The 18,670-nt window shown below is 35.2% G+C and overlaps 1 protein-coding gene and 1 long non-coding RNA gene across 2 annotated transcripts; one reads left to right on the top strand and one right to left on the bottom strand.

The window, feature by feature from the left end:
- Positions 1-613: 613 nt before the first annotated feature.
- LOC130053753 (uncharacterized) lies at positions 614-3,696 on the bottom strand. Its single transcript, XR_008802110.1, has 2 exons — positions 2,861-3,696; positions 614-2,121 (listed from the first exon to the last, which is right to left on the bottom strand). It is a non-coding gene; the product is annotated as an uncharacterized LOC130053753 (long non-coding RNA).
- LOC125681618 (beta-1,3-galactosyl-O-glycosyl-glycoprotein beta-1,6-N-acetylglucosaminyltransferase 3-like) lies at positions 1,511-15,276 on the top strand. The gene is made up of 5 exons (XM_048921779.2): positions 1,511-1,843; positions 6,217-6,330; positions 12,623-13,729; positions 14,481-14,608; positions 15,163-15,276. Exons 2-4 carry the CDS (start codon positions 6,318-6,320, stop codon positions 14,567-14,569), a joined length of 1,209 nt encoding a protein of 402 aa, XP_048777736.2. The 5' UTR covers positions 1,511-1,843; positions 6,217-6,317; the 3' UTR covers positions 14,570-14,608; positions 15,163-15,276.
- The last annotated feature ends 3,394 nt before the right edge of the window (positions 15,277-18,670 follow it).

An 18,670-nucleotide genomic window follows, 5' to 3' on the forward strand; every position in this document is an offset into this window, starting at 1 on the left:
ATTTGGCATTTTGTAATTAGTTTCTCCATCAATAATCAATTAAGTTTTAGCTGTATAGATATAGGGTTCGGGGAGGGTATGACCGGTCGACTAGGGATGCTTGCTCCCCCTAGGCAACTTTGTAAGACAACTTACATCAATGTCGCAAGTCTTAAATTGCATTACACAGTTATTACTTTGAATGAATGACGTAAAACTTTTCTGAGGCCTAATTTTCAACAGTTAAAAATATTTGCATTTGGAATGAATTATCTTACGCTAAACTAGAAAATTCCAGTATGTAAAGTTGGTCGTAAGTTCTTTTGTAAACCGCGCCCCAGATCCCACCTCTAGTATATCCAGGGGTCCGTGTTTGCTCAACACTTAACTTTGTATTCCTTATAGGTTATGGATCGATCACTTCGTTATCCACACTTTTTCTTTTAACTTCCATTTGCATTTTTGAAACCATTTCACTTTAGCTATGAGTTATAACTAAATCTGAAAAGATTTTGATAACATTATATTTTACTGATCATTATTAATTAAAGAATCCGCCTGATAGATAAAACCAAAAAAAAAACTGGCTGTAATAACAGTCCATGGCTCATTGCAGTGAATAACAGACACAAGCAACGTTTACCAATTTATTCATATAACAGCAATGACACATTCGGGATATATAGAAATGGACAATAAGCGAGACCCGCCTTTCTCACCCTGTTTCCTGCAGTGCTACCTGGTATGTACATTATCATGTTGGACATAAGCCCCAAACATGCATCAGACTGTAGCATCCCCTTACTGAAGTGAGGTGGATGTGGCCCCAACCGTCCCCGATGGTGGCCCCACTATTAGTTTACTTCTTTTAACTTGTACGACTTTTAGTACTGTAAATTGCCCCCTGCTTTAGAAGCAGGTGGGGGAAACAACCAGGTTTTGGTGCAGAAACAGTCATCACATACCATTACCGACTCCCCAGTCCCCAACTCCCCCTTAAACATGCGACTGTCTAATTAATTAGACTCAAATACACTGTATCAACAATTTGCCTTAAAATTAAAAATTCCCCTTTAACATTTAAAAAGTTGTTATTAAGGCACTCCATCCGGAATGGCAATGCAGTCACACTTGGTGTGGTCCAGGCTTTACCATTTACTTTATCCAGGTAACCTGTTGGGAGTCTTCGTCTGTTGCGAAACCTATGAAAGAGATGGAAACAGCAGAACCAAAAGGAAAGAACATGTATATACAAATTAAAATTGGGGGAGGGTGGATGGGTGCTTCGGTTGGAAAAAGTGTAATGAATGGGTTCGATCACAGGGAGTACCGAGTGTGACGTAGTGCATACAAATTAACTTGTACCATCTAGCCGCTAAAGTCACGTAGACCCGACCTACAGGGTGTATCAAAATTAATACGGACTATTTGATATAAATAATTCATTCAAAAATCAGTTATCCACAGACATGTTGAATATTAACGTAGTATGAAAATGGAAATAATATACAACCATTTGTACGTTTTATTTATGAAAGAAACCAGACTTACACAATGACGGAATGTTTTCTTTGTCTAAGATTGTCGGTAGTTTACCAAAGGTATGGCAATGAAAATGCACGAATATATCATGTTATGAATATTTATGAGTTGCAGTCTGCCAGCCAATTGAGATCAGGTGTGCTTTATTGACGGGTACATACAAAACAATTCTGAGTAGCGCACCAGCTCGCTCACTGTGAATATGAGATAATCCTTTACCGAAAAGTAGACTAGTATGTTCATTTCCACCATATTGTCTGGGATTCACATAGGTCACCGTGACATCTATAAAGGCTAACCTTAGGGAATCTATTTTTGTAAGGTAAGGATCAATCTTTTGGTACAAGTTTCAATGTTTCATGTTTCAATTTTGTGAATTATTTTGCCTTCTACTTCAGTTAGGTGATTAACTTGGACACAGCACTTCCGAATCAAAAGCATGCCACATTTCCACATAAATACATATGCAATCCCAATATCCTAATTCACTGATTGTATGTCCATTTTGTGGAAAAAAGATAAACAATCAAAAGCGGTTTCTTTCAGGTCAAGATCAAATTGGATTAAGGCGGGAGGGGATGTTCATCATGTTTTCTGATTCTACAACAAAAGTATGAACCACAAATTCAATAGAAATTATCACAAAGGGATAAAATATTGTTTACACGAATAATGACGTATAAGGACGATTGTGTAAATTCTTCTATAAAATAGGTTTGTCCCTTTGCACGTATATCTCCTAGCTTTAAATGTGTCACATGTGTTACATTGGTGAACTGAAACAGAATTTTTAAAAAATGATTTGAGAAAAATCTTTGTGATAGCATACAAATGTACCTACAATAAAATAAAGTCGGTAAGCTAGGGAATATATATAATTACATAACCTGATATAAAAGGAATACTGTTAAGTTTGCAAAAAAATAAAAAGATATAAAAAATTCTCTTTGACTTCTTTCTCAAATATATATTTTCTTGGAAATGGGAACTAATTGCAAGAAAATGTTATTTTCATTTTTGATATTTTAATATATCCCAAAACACATGTAAAAAATTCTCTTTGACTTCTTTCTCAAATATATATTTTCTTGGAAATGGGAACTAATTGCAAGAAAATGTTATTTTCATTTTTGATATTTTAATATATCCCAAAACACATGTAAAAACTTTAGAACATTAATTGAGAAGAAAGCTGTTATTTTGAGTCCTAAACACCATATTTCTGAAAAGTCGTCCCATATTTGTAATCCCAATTTTACAAAAAGACATTCGAATGTTTAATACAATTAATTTACAATTATTGAAAGACAAATCTATCAACAACAAAGTACTAACTTACAATACGTATACAATATGTGTGTCGGATGCAGGTTTAATGCCAAGCTGAATTCCCACACGAAAATGTAATCTCTCACAAAACGGCTGTTCAACCTTAAATCAGTCCAAAGTCATACAGAATAAGTGAATTCCGTAGTGTTAGATGCTTATTGCCACAACATAGCTAGGTGCGTCTTGCAGCAATATCAGATACATAAGATGTCCACAATATGCAATTCTCAGAAAAAATTAATTTTTCCTGATATCTCATGTCGTTAATATAGCATTGTGAGAGTTAAGTTAAACATAGCGTTGTGAGAGTTAGTTAAACACAACGTTCTTTCTTACAAAAAACCGCAATAACGTCATGAAGTCGACGTTTATAAACAACAACTTGGAAAGCAAGAAAACTATTTCAACATACTTTTTTTAGCAAAGGGATTTAATGCAATATATAAATACCTTTTACCATTTCAATGAAATGCGTCAGGGTATATCTCATCCTACACCCAATAAAAATAAAGGGAACTTTTATTTATTAACTCACATTTATTTTTTTTGTGCATAAACAGGTCAAACTTCGCATATTTTCGGCAAAAACCGATACGGTATCAATACATCATGGTTGTTCGTACAACATTGAACTAAACAGTTTTACTGACTTTATACAAATATTTTATGGTTTCGACAGAACTATCATGAGATACCATATTTTATTCCTCCATACGTTGTTTTTTTTTCTCGAAGAAAGAGTAATAAAATTAGATATTTTAAAAACATTATTCTTAATCAAAGACTATTATCGTCTGTTTAAAAAAATGAAAATGAATGTTTACATCTCACATTACGTATACATCAGGATAGTTTATGCTAAAAGATGGTATGTTTGTAACATAATCACAATGAACTAAACTCGATCAAGTTTTCAATAACTTAAACTTAGCCTTTCATTTAATTTTCATCAATTCTTGGTAAAATTATTTTCACCCGGTTGATGCACGTTGCATGGGTCTTCCACATTTGATCGATATTTACAAGTCATGTCATGCGCTTTTACCTATGTGAAAAATACATTAAAAGTAATGTGACTGGAATTAACAGCGTTTCTGTTTCCATTAAATGTCATTTTTATATCTAACAAGTTGAATTTTCTTTCATAGAAAGTTGAAAGATTGAGTAATTCACCCTTTTACATGTAGTATTAAGATAGCAAATCGGTAGATGTAATTATCGTCCAATAAAAAGACAAATAAACTTAGTGTATGGTACTTTCATATATTTAAAAAAAATCATGCGCGATTTTTCTCATTTCATCTTATTCGTTTCTCTCAATTTTTGAACCCTTCATTAGAATTTATTTTGTAATCTTTAGACATAATCAATAGTTTACAAGGAAGTATTTGATGGATTTTATAGTTATTTCGGATTTCAAACATTTCGGTTGAGCATCACTGAAGAGACATTATTTGTCGAAATGCGCATCTGGTGCATCAAAATTGATACGTATAAGTTTTACATGATGGTAAGTGGGACTACTTCCTGAAGTGCACTCATGCTAAAAGCATAAAATTTTATGAATTTAGTTGCGTTTGCGGGTAAAGCAATAAAAAAGGTGTAGAGTGTTTAGCATGTACGACTGCTGTATTTTAATGATTTTTTCCCTATCAAATAGGCCTAATCTTTTTTAATTTACTATTATTAGGTAAAATGTTTTATCAACATTAGAGTACAATTTTCAAAATGAGAAATAATATACAGTGTAAGACGTAAAATGTACACGTATAACTCTGAATCTTCTTAAAATATTTTTCTTTGTCGCTCTCACTTCTTATTTTGTCAATTTTGTCTATCTCTTTCTTTGTAATTTGTATGCTTTGTATGTCCTACAGGACCCATAATTGGATAAATGAATAAAAACATATATGTAGTGAAAATATTTACTTTTATCGATTCGCCTTCATGATTCAAAATGGCGGACACCATCTGCAATTGCGAATATTTGTCAGTTGTTTCCCCTATTTCCAACATAGGTGGCGCAAGACTCGTTTACGTCCTTGTTGACTTCCGGTGTACATAAGGTTTATGAGAGATTGTAAGGTTTTTGTTTTGCAAATAGGGAGCGGGGGTAGAATTACCGAGATAATAAGCTTTTAAAAAATTCAATTGGTTCATTGCCATCATATGTGACAGCGACAACGATCGTTTTAAGTTCCACTCAGCGTTGTGCGCTATAAACTTCAGCCTTCAGTTCAGTCCACGTCTGACTACACATATATCAGATGACGACGACTTTATTGCAGAAAGTATTTACGGGGGTTAAACATTTGCTCTGTAGATCGTAATATTCTGCATGAATGTTTTATGCTGAAATTTTATCTATCCTTAGTGATACAGTCATCAATGATCTTATAATTCTATGACCACCCCCTCCTTTCTACACTAGATCTATAATCGAACAGGGGAAATTTGAGTCATCAATATATAAACAAAGTATGGTACAAAAATATATTTCAGATGTCATTCAAAAATTAATTTTAGAGTTAACCAAGGTCGTCAAAATATGAATGAACGCGATTGCTACCAGCACCCCTCCCCTCCCTCCGTCGTCACTCGTTACGACGACGCGACTGTAATGGAGGGGTGGCTATAATCAGACTGTAATTGTAAGACAGTGAATATTCCTAGGTCTTGTTTTCGTTTTTGATGACTGGATTGTAAATTGATTTCAACATTTTACTTTCATTATTGATTTTGTTATAATTCAAAAAGTGTTGTAAAATATTGTCTGAATTTCAGGGAAAACGAGTCTGGATTCTTCAATAGTCAATACATATGGAATTAATCAAAATATGGGATGAAATTGTCAAGCTTTCATAACTTATCAAAGTTTGCATTGTCATAGTTATGTTGTTATGTCATGTTTATCAACTGACCCACAGACAGTCCTAGCCTATTTTAACTGTTGAGATGCGCATTTCAACAAATAATGTCTCTTCAGTGATGCTCAACCGAAATGTTTGAAATCCGAAATAAGTATGAATTTTTAGAGCTAAATATAGCCAAAAACAGCGTGCCAAAAAAGTGGAGCCAAATTCGTCCAAGGATAAGAGCTATGCATGAAGGAGATAATCCTTAATTTTGAAATGAATTTCTAAATTTTATAACAGCAATGTTATGTGTCTTTGTGTAATCAACTGTTTATTATGGATTGCAAATGTAATACACGCATTTGCACACAGATGTATATTTTCGATAATTATTCCCTTATTTGTATATCCAAGTTTGTATATGATCATCGAGAAATTTTGAATTGTGCACGCAATATATCCAACCAGATATTAGATTCCCGATTTCTATACATTGCAAAACCTCGACCAGACAGGCATTCAATACAGGAACATTTTTCGACTCTGACATCTCCCCCGATTGAAGACACCCTGTTTGGCACGGGTGAAGTGTATCACAGTCTGTCTAGTGGAATGACAACGTGTTGTAAGTTCTAACGAGATACAAATGCAGTTTATCATTTTCTTTCGTGGATTTATCAGAATAAAGAGAATCTAATATTTTCGGTAAGTGCACATCTCCGATACCTGTTGAATAGACGCCCGTATTTGATACGATTTTTGGGGGTTTGTTTTGGCGATTATACCTTGTTCATTGCATATTATGCATATAGCCTGAACCTTTCTTTTGCAAGAATTGATATAAATAACATATTTTATGCTCTTTCCCTATTCCATTCTATCAATATGTAATTGGCAAATGATTTACCAGCATTTACTTTATAAGAAAATGTAAATACTTGCAAGTATGCAAGAAAAGCTTTTTTTTGCATTTTTGTCTAACTTATCTAAACTTTCAGAATGTTGCATTATTATACAATCAATATTTTGTAATTTTGAGCAAAGCATAATGTTTTAAAATGTTATTTTATTTGTTTCTCATTCCCTATATATTGCTATCGGAGATGTGCACTGGTCGAGTCCACCTAGAAAAATCACTCAGGTATGACAATCACATTTGGGGTATATACGGGTAGAGCAAATTAGGCTACCTGAGAGAAATATGGCGGATAAGATGAGAAAGGTGTACGTATTTATTAATTCATGTCAGCTTTAATGTGATAAGATCCAGTTACAGTCGGAGGAAACACAGCCCATGCCATAACTGATTTTCTACCAAACGGAATCATCTCTACAATAATTCGTTCAGCATATGAAAGGTGAAAAGAACGATCAGTGATAAATCTAATAACTCTTATAAGCAATAAAAAAAAATGTAGAGTTGGGCAAACACGGACCAATGGACATATCAAAGGTGAGATAAGGATCAGGTGCCGAGGGGGAGTAACCATCCCCTGTTCACCGGTCATATCCGTCATGACCCATATATCTTGATCAGGTAAACGGAGTTATCCGTAGTCAAAATCAGTGTGCCAAAGAACGGCCTATCAATCGGCGTGAAACACGTCAGAAAGCATTTGACCCAATGATAGGTTGTATTGGCAAACTAGATTGTTATAACAGTCATAGAATTTGCAAAATGCTGACTTTAAACGAAACTGTTGAAACCCCTGCACCATCAACTTGTTTGTCAGTAGCATGTCTCCATTCAAAGACTGACCATACAGCTCTTGCTTATCGAACCATTTAAGAGATAAAAACACCATATGCAGATGATAATGGAATATTACTAAATGAATATTGGACGTTGACGATGGAGAAGCTGAAATCAAATCGTTTGTCATAAAGTTGTGAGTTACTAGTTTGCCGTTAATATCTATTTTCAATAAAATATCTAAGTATGAAGCAGAAGTGGACGACACTGTGAAGTCTTTTATTCAAGTTTACAAGTATATGTCGAATCGACATATGAATGAAACTTATTATTGTTGATAGATAAAACGTCGTCAATATATCTAAATATCGTAGTCAAGGCCACAACAACACCTTTTATCTACTCACGTAGAACTTCTTAAATAGATTCTGCATCAAAAGGTGGTGTTTAACAAAATAATTTTTTTGGACAACTGATCACTAGATATGAATATTTTTGTTTTCCAATTTTGTTTAAGAATCAACCGCCTATGATGTGAAAAGGTCTTGTCTTTAATTTATTGCGAGGAATGGTCGTGTAAAGAGTTGAAAGTCATACGTTTTGATGTTGTTAATTTGCGAAAAGCAATGTGATTTCAAGTTTACTAAACCTTCTATAGAATTATTTTTAGAATCTGCATTTGATTTACACCACTTCTAGTATATGTAGTGGCACAGTAATATTAGAAGTTTCTCCTTCACAGCTGTCAATATTTTCGTAAGGAGCAAAGATAGGGGCTTGGTAGAACATTTACTGCATCCAGGAATGTATCTTTGTTTATAAGAGTTTTATGAAGTTTAGGAATCCAATAAAGGCTGACTGGGATATTACATGTGTCTAAAACTGAAGCATGCTTTTGAAGAATTTCATATCTTAAAAGGTTAGTTAAAATACGATTACCAAAAGTGGAATTAATGTCAAGTTAGTTTAAATTACATTTGTAATAATGATCCTTAAAAATACAATGTTGTTACCAACTTTGTCAGCTGGATCCAAAACATATTCCTCCTGTAACATATTTAATTCTTTTATCACTTTTGGTTTACTAAACACAGAAGGATTGACGGTACATACACTTGCAATTCTAGATTATCGCCATACATGCGTTCTTCCATTTGTGATATATATCAAAAAGCGACACCGGTCAGATGAATTCACGTTCCCCCAAGAGGCTATGTCCTGTTGTCAGCATACATCCTGCTTTGTGGTCGAATATAAGCATTGGTCTGTTTAATGATATTTTCTCGTGATAACTGAATTACGTCAGTTGATTTCGCACAGTTCTCTTTGAAAGCAACAAATATGAAACAATCCCCTCTTTTGAATTTGAACTATTGGTATTTATTTATCCTTCTTAGCAAACTGTCCTCCTGAACAGATGTTTTATTGAGTTTTTCGGGTTTTGTGCGATCTTTGCCGTCCTTTGATACCTGGGACTTTCTAACATTTCTACATATGATTCAGTAGTGATGACCCACTGGATGACCAATGAAAGGCGAATATAACGAACAGTGATCAATCTCATAACTCCTATATGTATAAGCAATGCAAAATAAAGAGTTGGGCAAACACGGACTCCTGGATATACCAGAGGTGGGATCACGTGTCTAGGAGGAGTAAGCATCCCCTGTCGACCGGTCACACCCGCCATGAGCCCTATATCTTGATCAGGTAAACAGAGTTATCAGTAGTCAAAATCCGTCTACCAAGAACGGCCTAACAATCGGCATGAAACACGTCAGACAGCATTTGACCCCATGATAGGTTGTATTGGCAAACTAGATCGTTATAACGACCACAGAATATGCTGATTTTAAACAAGATTGTTGGAACCCCTGCACCATCATCTTGTTTGTCAGTAGCCTACTTCGATTTCAAAACTGACCATACTCAGAACAAGCTCTTGCGTATCGAATCAGTTGAGAGATATAAACACCATAAGCAGGTGATAATGGAATATTGCTACATATATATGGAAAATTGACGATGGAGAAGTTGAAATAATCCCGTTTCTCATAAAGTTGAGTTTTTAGTTTACCGTTAATATCTACTTTCAATAAAATATCTAAGCATGAAGCAGAAGTGGACGACTCTGTGGTGTGTATTATATCGAGTTCACTGGGATATATTGAATCGACATATGAATGAAAATTATTATTGTTAATAGATAATACATCGTCGCTATATATAAATTTCAAATTGAAGGCCATAGCAAGATATTTTTTCTTCTCAAGTAGAAGTTTTTGAATAAATTCTGCTTCATTGGAATATAAAATCAGGTCAGCTAACAAAGGAGCACAATTCGTGGCCATGGGGATTCCAACAGACTGTTGGAAGACCTGATCACCAAAGACCACGAAGAGATTGTCAATGAGGAATTCCAACATATTTTTTTATTTCAACTTCAGACTACTTGTTCGTGGAGTCAGAGTGGCGTTTAACAAAGTTTTTTTTGGATACTGATCACTAGATAGGAATATTTGCGTTTTCCATTTTTGTTGAAGAAGCAACTGTCTATGATGTCAAAAAGTCTAGTTTTTAATTTAAGATGAGGAATAGTCGTGTAAAGAGTTGAAAAGTCATACGTTTTGATCTTGTTGATTTGAGAAAAGTTTTGTGATTTCAAGTTTACCAAAAGTTCTTTAGAATATTTTAGAATCCACATTTGATTTACACCACTTCTGGCATACTAGTATGTAGTCGCACAGTAAGTTTGAAGTCTCTCCTTCACAGCTGTTAATAGTTTCGTGATGAGCAAAGATAGGGGCTTGGTAGAGCACTTACTAGATCCAGTAATGTATTTTTGTTTGTAAGGGTTTTTATGAAGGATAGGAATCCAGTATAGGTACGGTAACTCATATTCATCCGACTCATTGACTGGGATATCAAATGTGTGTAAATCTGAAGCATGGTCGTCTTTTGAAAGGGCAGTTGGAATATAGGTATGATTACCAAAAGTGAAAGTAATACCAAGTTCGTTTAAAATACAGCTGTAATAATGAACCTTACAAACAAAGACAATGTTGTTATAACATTTAGCTGGAACCAAAAGATATTCCTCATGTAATCTATCTAATTATTTTATCAATTCTGCTTTACTAAACACAGAAGGATAGATAGTACGTACTTTTGTTTTCATATGTCTAATGCGGGATTGGAATATTCCTCTGATACTTTTGATCCAATCTGACAATGTATGAAGTTCTTTTTCATATTTAGCCTATCGTCTGGCGTAATCCTCGACAAAATTCATAATAGAAATGAAGTTCTGACGCCAAGTGAAAGACCGAGGTTCTCTGTATTTAGGACCTTTCAGAATAAGTGACTTGATGTCCTCATTTTCAACTATATCAACATCACCAGTAATGACATGTCCAGCTGGACTATAGTTGAAAGAAGATGAAGAACAAGGTGGAAAACGTATACAATTGTCTATGTCAAGGCACTGCAAAACTTTGAACTTGAAATAAGTTGGAAGACATGACTGAACTTTTTTATGACGAAGAATATTTTCATGTGTTGAAAAATCCAAGTATAGACTAGCTGTACTTCTCGAAATAACGTTAGTAAAACTCTCAATAGAACAGAGTAGAGTTTTGTGCGAATATGATGTGGAACTAATTGTCTGTTGACGTACATGTAAGGTAAAAGTGAACCAAACGCGACATCATTTATATATGGTCTTTTATATGAATGATGTCCATAACTGCGTTTCCGTCTTTGAGTATTGGGAAAGAGTCCCATTACATTCACGTTATTTCCTTATGGACTAGTCAATTTCTCTCAATAGAATAACTGTGATCCTCATTCCAACAATCTGCCATTGGATTGCATTTGAGACTTGCGTAAGGATTATAACTTTGATGTCCTAGAAAAGTTAATCCAATTTGTCAAACGCATTATATACAAACTCACAAATCTGTTGGAAGGGAATACAATAATCGCTCTTGTAAATATCAGCCAATATGCTGGGAAATATATATATATTATTGAAAATGTATATTAACGGCAAACTAACAATATGACAAGCTTCTCCATCGTCAAATTCTTATACATGTATTTATGTAGCATATTCTATTATCACTTGCATGTGATATTTATATCTTTCAACTGGTTCGATACGCAAGAACTTCTGCGTATATCAGTTTTTCAGTCGAGGCAGACTACTGACAAACAAGTTGATGTTACAGGGGTTTCAACAATTTCGTCTTTGCAAATTCTATGGTCGTTATAATAATCTAATTTGCCAATACAACCTCTCATTGTTTTAAATGCTGTCTGACACGTTACATGCCGGTTCTTATGCCGTTCTTGGTGCACTGATTCATATGTCAATTTGATATATCCCTGAGAGCTCGAAATAAAGTACACCACGGAGTCGTCCACTTCTGCTTCATACTTAGATATTTTATTGAAAGTAGACATTAACGGCAAACTGACAACTCATCTGTATTACAAACGGGATGATTTCAGCTTCTCCATCGTCAACTTCCCATATTTATGTAGCAATATTCCATTATCACCTGCATATGGTGTTTATATTTCTCAACTAATTAGATACGCAAGAGCTTGTTCTGCGTATAGTCAGTTTGGAATTCGAGGCAAGCTACTGACAAAAAAGTTGATCGTACAGGGGTTTCAACAGTCTCGATTGAAGTCAGCATTTCGCAAATTCTGTGGTCGTTATAACTCAAAACCATCACGCTGTATTAAAACGTTATGAAGGAGTAACTTTGGTGTTGCAATACCTTTTTGCATGTGTATAAATGCATTATTTATCCGTATACTCTGCATATGATGGTTAATTATTTGATATATGACAGGAATTTAGTTAAGCGTAGGCAATTCATATTGAATTGTGGTTTTAGAATGTAACGAAGAATAATACATAAAAAGTTTGGATTATAGGCACTCGTATTTAGTTACATATTCATTAATCACTCAGAGAAAGTATTATGAAAGTAAATATAATTTCTTGACTTTGCGACATGATGACTTTATATTGACCTATGATTCAGTGTAGTGCGTAATTATACTTTAATTTGCCGCGAATAGTTAAAGCCTTGTCTATGTAGAATGACTGCATCATTATCAATAAACTGAAATCTCTTTTCAAAGTATATACTAGTATACTAACGATCACATTATTTCATATTTTCTATTAGACGATTTTGTTCTATTGTAGATCAACACACTACTGAATTGTCGAAAATGGACGTTCGTAAACTCCTGTTAATTCTGACATCCTTCGTAATCCTAATTTATGTCATGGATCTTCTTAGATTATTCCAAATATCAGCATCATCAAAGAAAGTGATGACACCAAATCAGCGATATGATATTGCAAATATCGTTGTTACAGATTCAGGAAGGATCCCTGATGACAGATTCAATATGGCGTCTGAAAATCACCGACGTTCCCAGCTTAAACGTATTGTTCATAAGGTAGATTGCCAACAAATAATCGACGGTGATGAAGAGTACATATTACTTGCCAATGCAACGATGTATAAACAGAATTATACATTTCCCACAGACAAGGACATAGGAGATATTGCACAGAATTGTGAGAAATTCTTAGGTGTGTACAATTATAAATATTTCTTCGTATCGCCTGAAGAACGTGGTTTTCCCATCGCCTATTCAATATTAACTTATAAAGATGCTTTTCAGACAGAGAAACTCCTTCGTGCTATTTATCGTCCACACAATTTATATTGCATACACGTAGACAAGAGTCCAGATACGGGATGGTTACTTTACGCCATGAAATCCATAGCTAACTGTTTACCGAATGTCTTCATTGCTTCAAAATTAGAGGATGTCATATACGCCGAATTTTCTCGACTTAAAGCAGATTTGAACTGTATGTCTGATTTATTGAATAATACTGACGTTAAATGGCGATATGTCATTAATCTCCCTTCCCAGGAGTTCCCTTTAAAAACGAACTTAGAAATCGTCAAAATTCTCAAAATATTTAATGGGACAAGTAGCGTAGACAGTGACTACGATAAAAATACATTATATCGCTACAAAGAAACATATACTGTCAAACATGGCAAATTGGAGTCGACGGGAAAAAAGAAGGATCCTCCCCCTTATGACATCATCATAGGAAAAGGGATTGCATACGGTGTGTTCAGTAGGGACTTCGTGAATTATTCAATAAACGACGCCAAAGCCCAGGGTATTTTGAAATGGTTAGAAGATACGTACAGTCCTGATGAGTCCTTCTGGGCCACGCTAGTATTTAACAAGCATCTTAATGTGCCGGGTGTTAATGACAGTGGTGAGTAGAATAGTTACACCTAGAGTATCATCTTTATTGCAATTGAGATCCTGATTAATGCAAGGAAAGAAATGTGGTTTTGCAATACTAAAAGTTCACAGACGAATTGAGGAACGTTCCAGTAGTTAACATTCGATTCTACACTAGGGACAAAAGTATACTTATTGTATGACATCAGGTTACACTCATCCTATCTTAAATATCGATCCCGTTAATATAAGCAACGCTCTTCATCAAAAATATAACTCAGTCGTGTATGCCATATACTAGTATTTCAAGTTTACACCAGTATTTCCAACAATGAACTTCTTCATTTGCATCCAAACTTTTAGGCTATACACGAACTTTACAGTACCTAGATATTGACCATATCAAACAATTTACCACTTTCTTTCAACTATAGTCCAGCTGGGAATTCATTACTAGTGATGTTAATAGAAAATAGAACTAACTGAAAATGAAGACCTGAAATAAATCGTTCGAAAAGATCTGAAACTCAGGGAACCTAGATCTTTCAGTTGGTAACAGAGCCTCATGTAATCAAAGATCATGTCAGATGGTGGAAGAAATATCAATAGTAAAATATAGACACTTTATGAACTTATTAGGCACATTAAAAATGGCATATCCATCTTTTTGCATTTAGTAAATCAGATGCAATTAACAAAATACAACACGGTAGGTTACATAAGGAATATGTACTGGGATCAGATAACAAAGCCTGATATAATATTGTATTGCATTTGTACAGACCTTGAAGCGTACTACTACACCTCCAGCGTTCCGTTTCGTTCTGTGCAACGTCCGATCAGTGGATTTCGGAGAAGAAAGGATCACTAGGATCCAGTACTGTCGTCTGTCGTGTATGACAAAGGAGAAGTAATTGGTGTACTCGACATTTCACAATCGTTTCAGTTAGTCTACAATGACACAACTGTCACCGTATCTTTTAATTTCGAAACAAAAGTGTGTTAGCTTGTATTCAGAATAGGTTTCCCCACAGCTTTGTAAAGGCGTATCTGTGGAGACATTTGGTGCTGATATACTTATACCCGTCTCAGTCATTCCACAGCTGTTCCCTAATATACTGAGACGTTTGTTATGAACTTTTCCCCTCTTACTACTTATGTGGCACAATACAACTTATGGACCATGCTCACGATTTCAAAAGTTACTCCTCGACCACATTGCAACAATAAAATTGCAAGTACGTTTTTAGTATTGAGGATCAAAAACATTTTGCAGTGGAGGGAGTCTTATTAGTTCTGCGTATTTAGTATGATACGCCAAAGACTCATATAAAGAAACCGATTTCCCACTGAACTATATTTGCAGTAGCTGGGTTGATTCCAAATTTTCTTTTGTTTGTAAAGACATTTTTGCACGCTATGAACACAATTTGACGGCTAACGTTCCTATCAAATTCATTTTAGGCAATCGAACCAGGGAACTTTGGATAGCCGTTAACATCTTATGGTACTTGGATCATGGAGATTGCCACGGGAAGTATGTTCGGGACATTTGCGTTTTCGGCCTTGGTGATTTGAATAGATTGGTGTCGGAGAGGGAACTTTTCGCCAACAAGTTTCACCATGACTACCAGCCTCTTGCATTGCAATGCATGGAAGAATGGATATATAATAAGACGATGAATACTATACCTGTACAAACATATTATTATAGAAATTTAATAAAATCGACCCTTTATGTGTATCTTTTAAATTAATAAAGCTATGGAAAACATAGCTTTATTGCTGAAATTTGGAGTGTTTTCCCCTACATAAAGTTAGATAAATTTTTATCAACTTTTCGACAAATTATGCACCTATTCCACTTCTGGTGTGTCCAGGGTCCCGTGATTGCCCTAATCTCAATTCTTTTTCTTTATAGGAATTATGAGATTGATCACTGTTTATTATCGCGACTTTTTCATTAGATCGCATGCATTTTCTTCAGTTATGAATCATGTGATTCTTGGAACCTAATTACTCTTCTTTACCGACAGTTGTAACAAGGAGTCTCAGGAACTTAAATTATAGGGGAATCTGCGTTCGTTGAATCAACGACATAGTGAAATATCGCGTTATTCCCTCATTTGAAATCAATTGAAATTACCGACATTTATCTCCAGGGGAGCAAAATCAAAGCCAAAACGGATTTTCAAAACTGGGAATAAGTAGTAACTGACACAAGTAACAGGGTATAGTAAACTTATGTCCAAATGTGAAAAATTTGTTCCCATCGAGTGTCAAGACTAAACTGAACTAATCAGTCCTACAAATGTACTTAGGACATTTTTATGCTTTATATTTGACACAAACATACACACACACACACACACACACACAAAACACACACACACACACACACACACACACACACACACACACACACATATATATATATATATATGTTGGTGTGTGCTTTAGAACAAATAATAGGTTCACGGGCCTGATGGCAAGTCCGAACGGCGATGTTAAGTTAAATGAGGTCATACATGTATGTCTACAGGCCAAATGGTAATCCGATTAACCAAATAAGTGTTGCACTAATGTTTTCTTTTAATACAACATAATGAACAACAGGTATTTGATTTTGTAAGATCAGATAATAGGCCCGCGGGCCTTATCACTCAAATGAGCAGTTGATAATATTTTGTCGCGAAGCATTGGTAAAGATATTTTGAACAAAAGTAAATGTTGTCCATTTTAATGATATACATATCATACAAGGTCAAACAATAGGCCCATGGGCCACGTTGCTCACCTGAATAACTCTATTAGCAGTAGTTCTGGTGCAGACTTTACTATAGCGTCACCCTGAGCGGGTGGCGTCGGAAACGACGTCACAATTGGTCCAGACTGACTAATCAGTTCAATGAAGAGCTAGATGACATGAATAAACAATAGACCTATTGTTCTCCCTATTGTTCTCAAGAACAAAAGAGAGGATCATATGACAATCTAGACCTACTTAAGGAAGTACTCTACATCGTCATAATGGTTGACTTCCTTTTGAAACATGGTGGAAAATATGAATATCAGCAATATTTGTATATTCATTAAAAAATTCTCGCCTAGGCGAGTAGCTCAGTAGGTTAGCACGTCCACTGCTGAACTGTAGATCGTCTGTTCGATTCCAACAGGGGTTTTAATTTTTTCTCAGATTGCTTTCAACTAAAACTGTGTTTTTGACTAAGCAAAGTAAATTTGAAAGTTTTCAATTTCAAAATATTGTTGTACATATCCCCTACTTTTTATCCATATCAAATTTCTCTTGTGTAGCATATATGTACCTCCTTAAGAACCGAAGATGAAAGGGATCATAGGATACAATCGATTGATCAAAGGGGGCCATAAGATATGACCAAAATGAGCTCATATGACAGGTGTTGAAAGGTTCTGTTGTTGTGGTGATCAATGGTTCAAATCATTCGCAACACAACTAAAAGTAGAAAACGCCAATCCATCTAAAATAGAAGATCAATTGTTGTCAACACAATAATGATGACTTTGTGTTAATCATATGACACGAACTGGAAGGTTTGTCCTGAACAATAGAACAAATAAAGATTGTTAAAATTCAAAAGAACTAATAAGATGCAAGATCTAGGAATGCCAATTATTACTGGAAATTCCATGACATCATACCTGCGGGAAACAATAAGAACAAGAGGTACTGTGAGCAATGCTCACTAAGAATACGCCCGTTTACCCCAATCTCCCAAAGGGTGTTGTTAATAGGTATAGATTACCTCTTTCCTGAGTGTAAAAATATGGCATGCCTTTGTAGAAGAAAATGGAAGATATAGTCCGAACACAAACCCATGGCATCAACCTATAATTTTGACCTTGAGATCAAAGGTCAACGTCATAAAGAGATAATGAATGTACATGACACATAGTCTCATGGTGATACACCCATGTCATATGGCATGACTATGTCAAATCCCTATAATCAATTTTGACCTTGAGATCAAAGTTTAAGGTCATATATAGGTCATGAAGGTACCCGACACATCGTCTCATGGTGATACACTTATGTGTCAAATATGGTATGCCTATGTCAAAGAACAAAGAATTCATGGTCCTGACACGAATCCATTGTAAAAGCCTTTAAATTTGACCTTGAGGTCAAGGTCATATCGACGTCATGAAGGTACATGACACATTGCCTCATGGTGATACACTCATGTGTCAAATATGGTATGTCTATGTCAAAGAACAAAGAAGTTATCGCCCGGACACGAATCCATTGTAAAAAAAAAAACAAAAAAAAACTTTAATTTCGACCTTGAGGTCAAGAGTCAAGATCATATAGAGGTCATGAAGGTACTCGACACATCGTCTCATGGTGATCCAACTGTGTGCCAAATATGGTATGCATAAGTCAAAGAACAAAGAAGTTATGGCCCGGACACGAATCTGCACAAACAGACAGACAGACGGACGGAGAGACGGACGGACAGACAGAGTGATTCCTATATACCCCCTTAACTTCGTTCGGGGGGTATAATAATGGATTCACCAGCGCGCCCCTTTTTGTAACATCGACCTTTCAATCGTTTGTAAACAATTGAGGTCAAGATTGAGAACACACGTTCAGAAGATTTAATGGCAACTTAGTCATCAGACATTATACAGGTAAGGACATGTTTGAATTGAATGAGTAAACACGGGTCTTTTAAACCCTCAATGCAGTTAGTTTTATGTGACATATCAAATTGAAGGTCTTGACGAAGCCCACGGACATCATGAAATTTAATGTTTTATTGCTAATCGTAATGTATCGTGTGACTTCTTTTTTATACCCATGTAACTCTTTGTATTCATAATATATACATGTATATGAAATTTTAAAATGCTTTCAATATCGTTTGCTTAACAAGTCCCCCGGGGGGAGGGGGAGGAGGGGGTCTGCCGCGCGGAATCAAAGTTTCCG

The sequence above is a fragment of the Ostrea edulis genome, chromosome 1, assembly GCF_947568905.1.
Source record: "Ostrea edulis chromosome 1, xbOstEdul1.1, whole genome shotgun sequence".
NCBI lineage: Eukaryota > Metazoa > Mollusca > Bivalvia > Ostreida > Ostreidae > Ostrea > Ostrea edulis.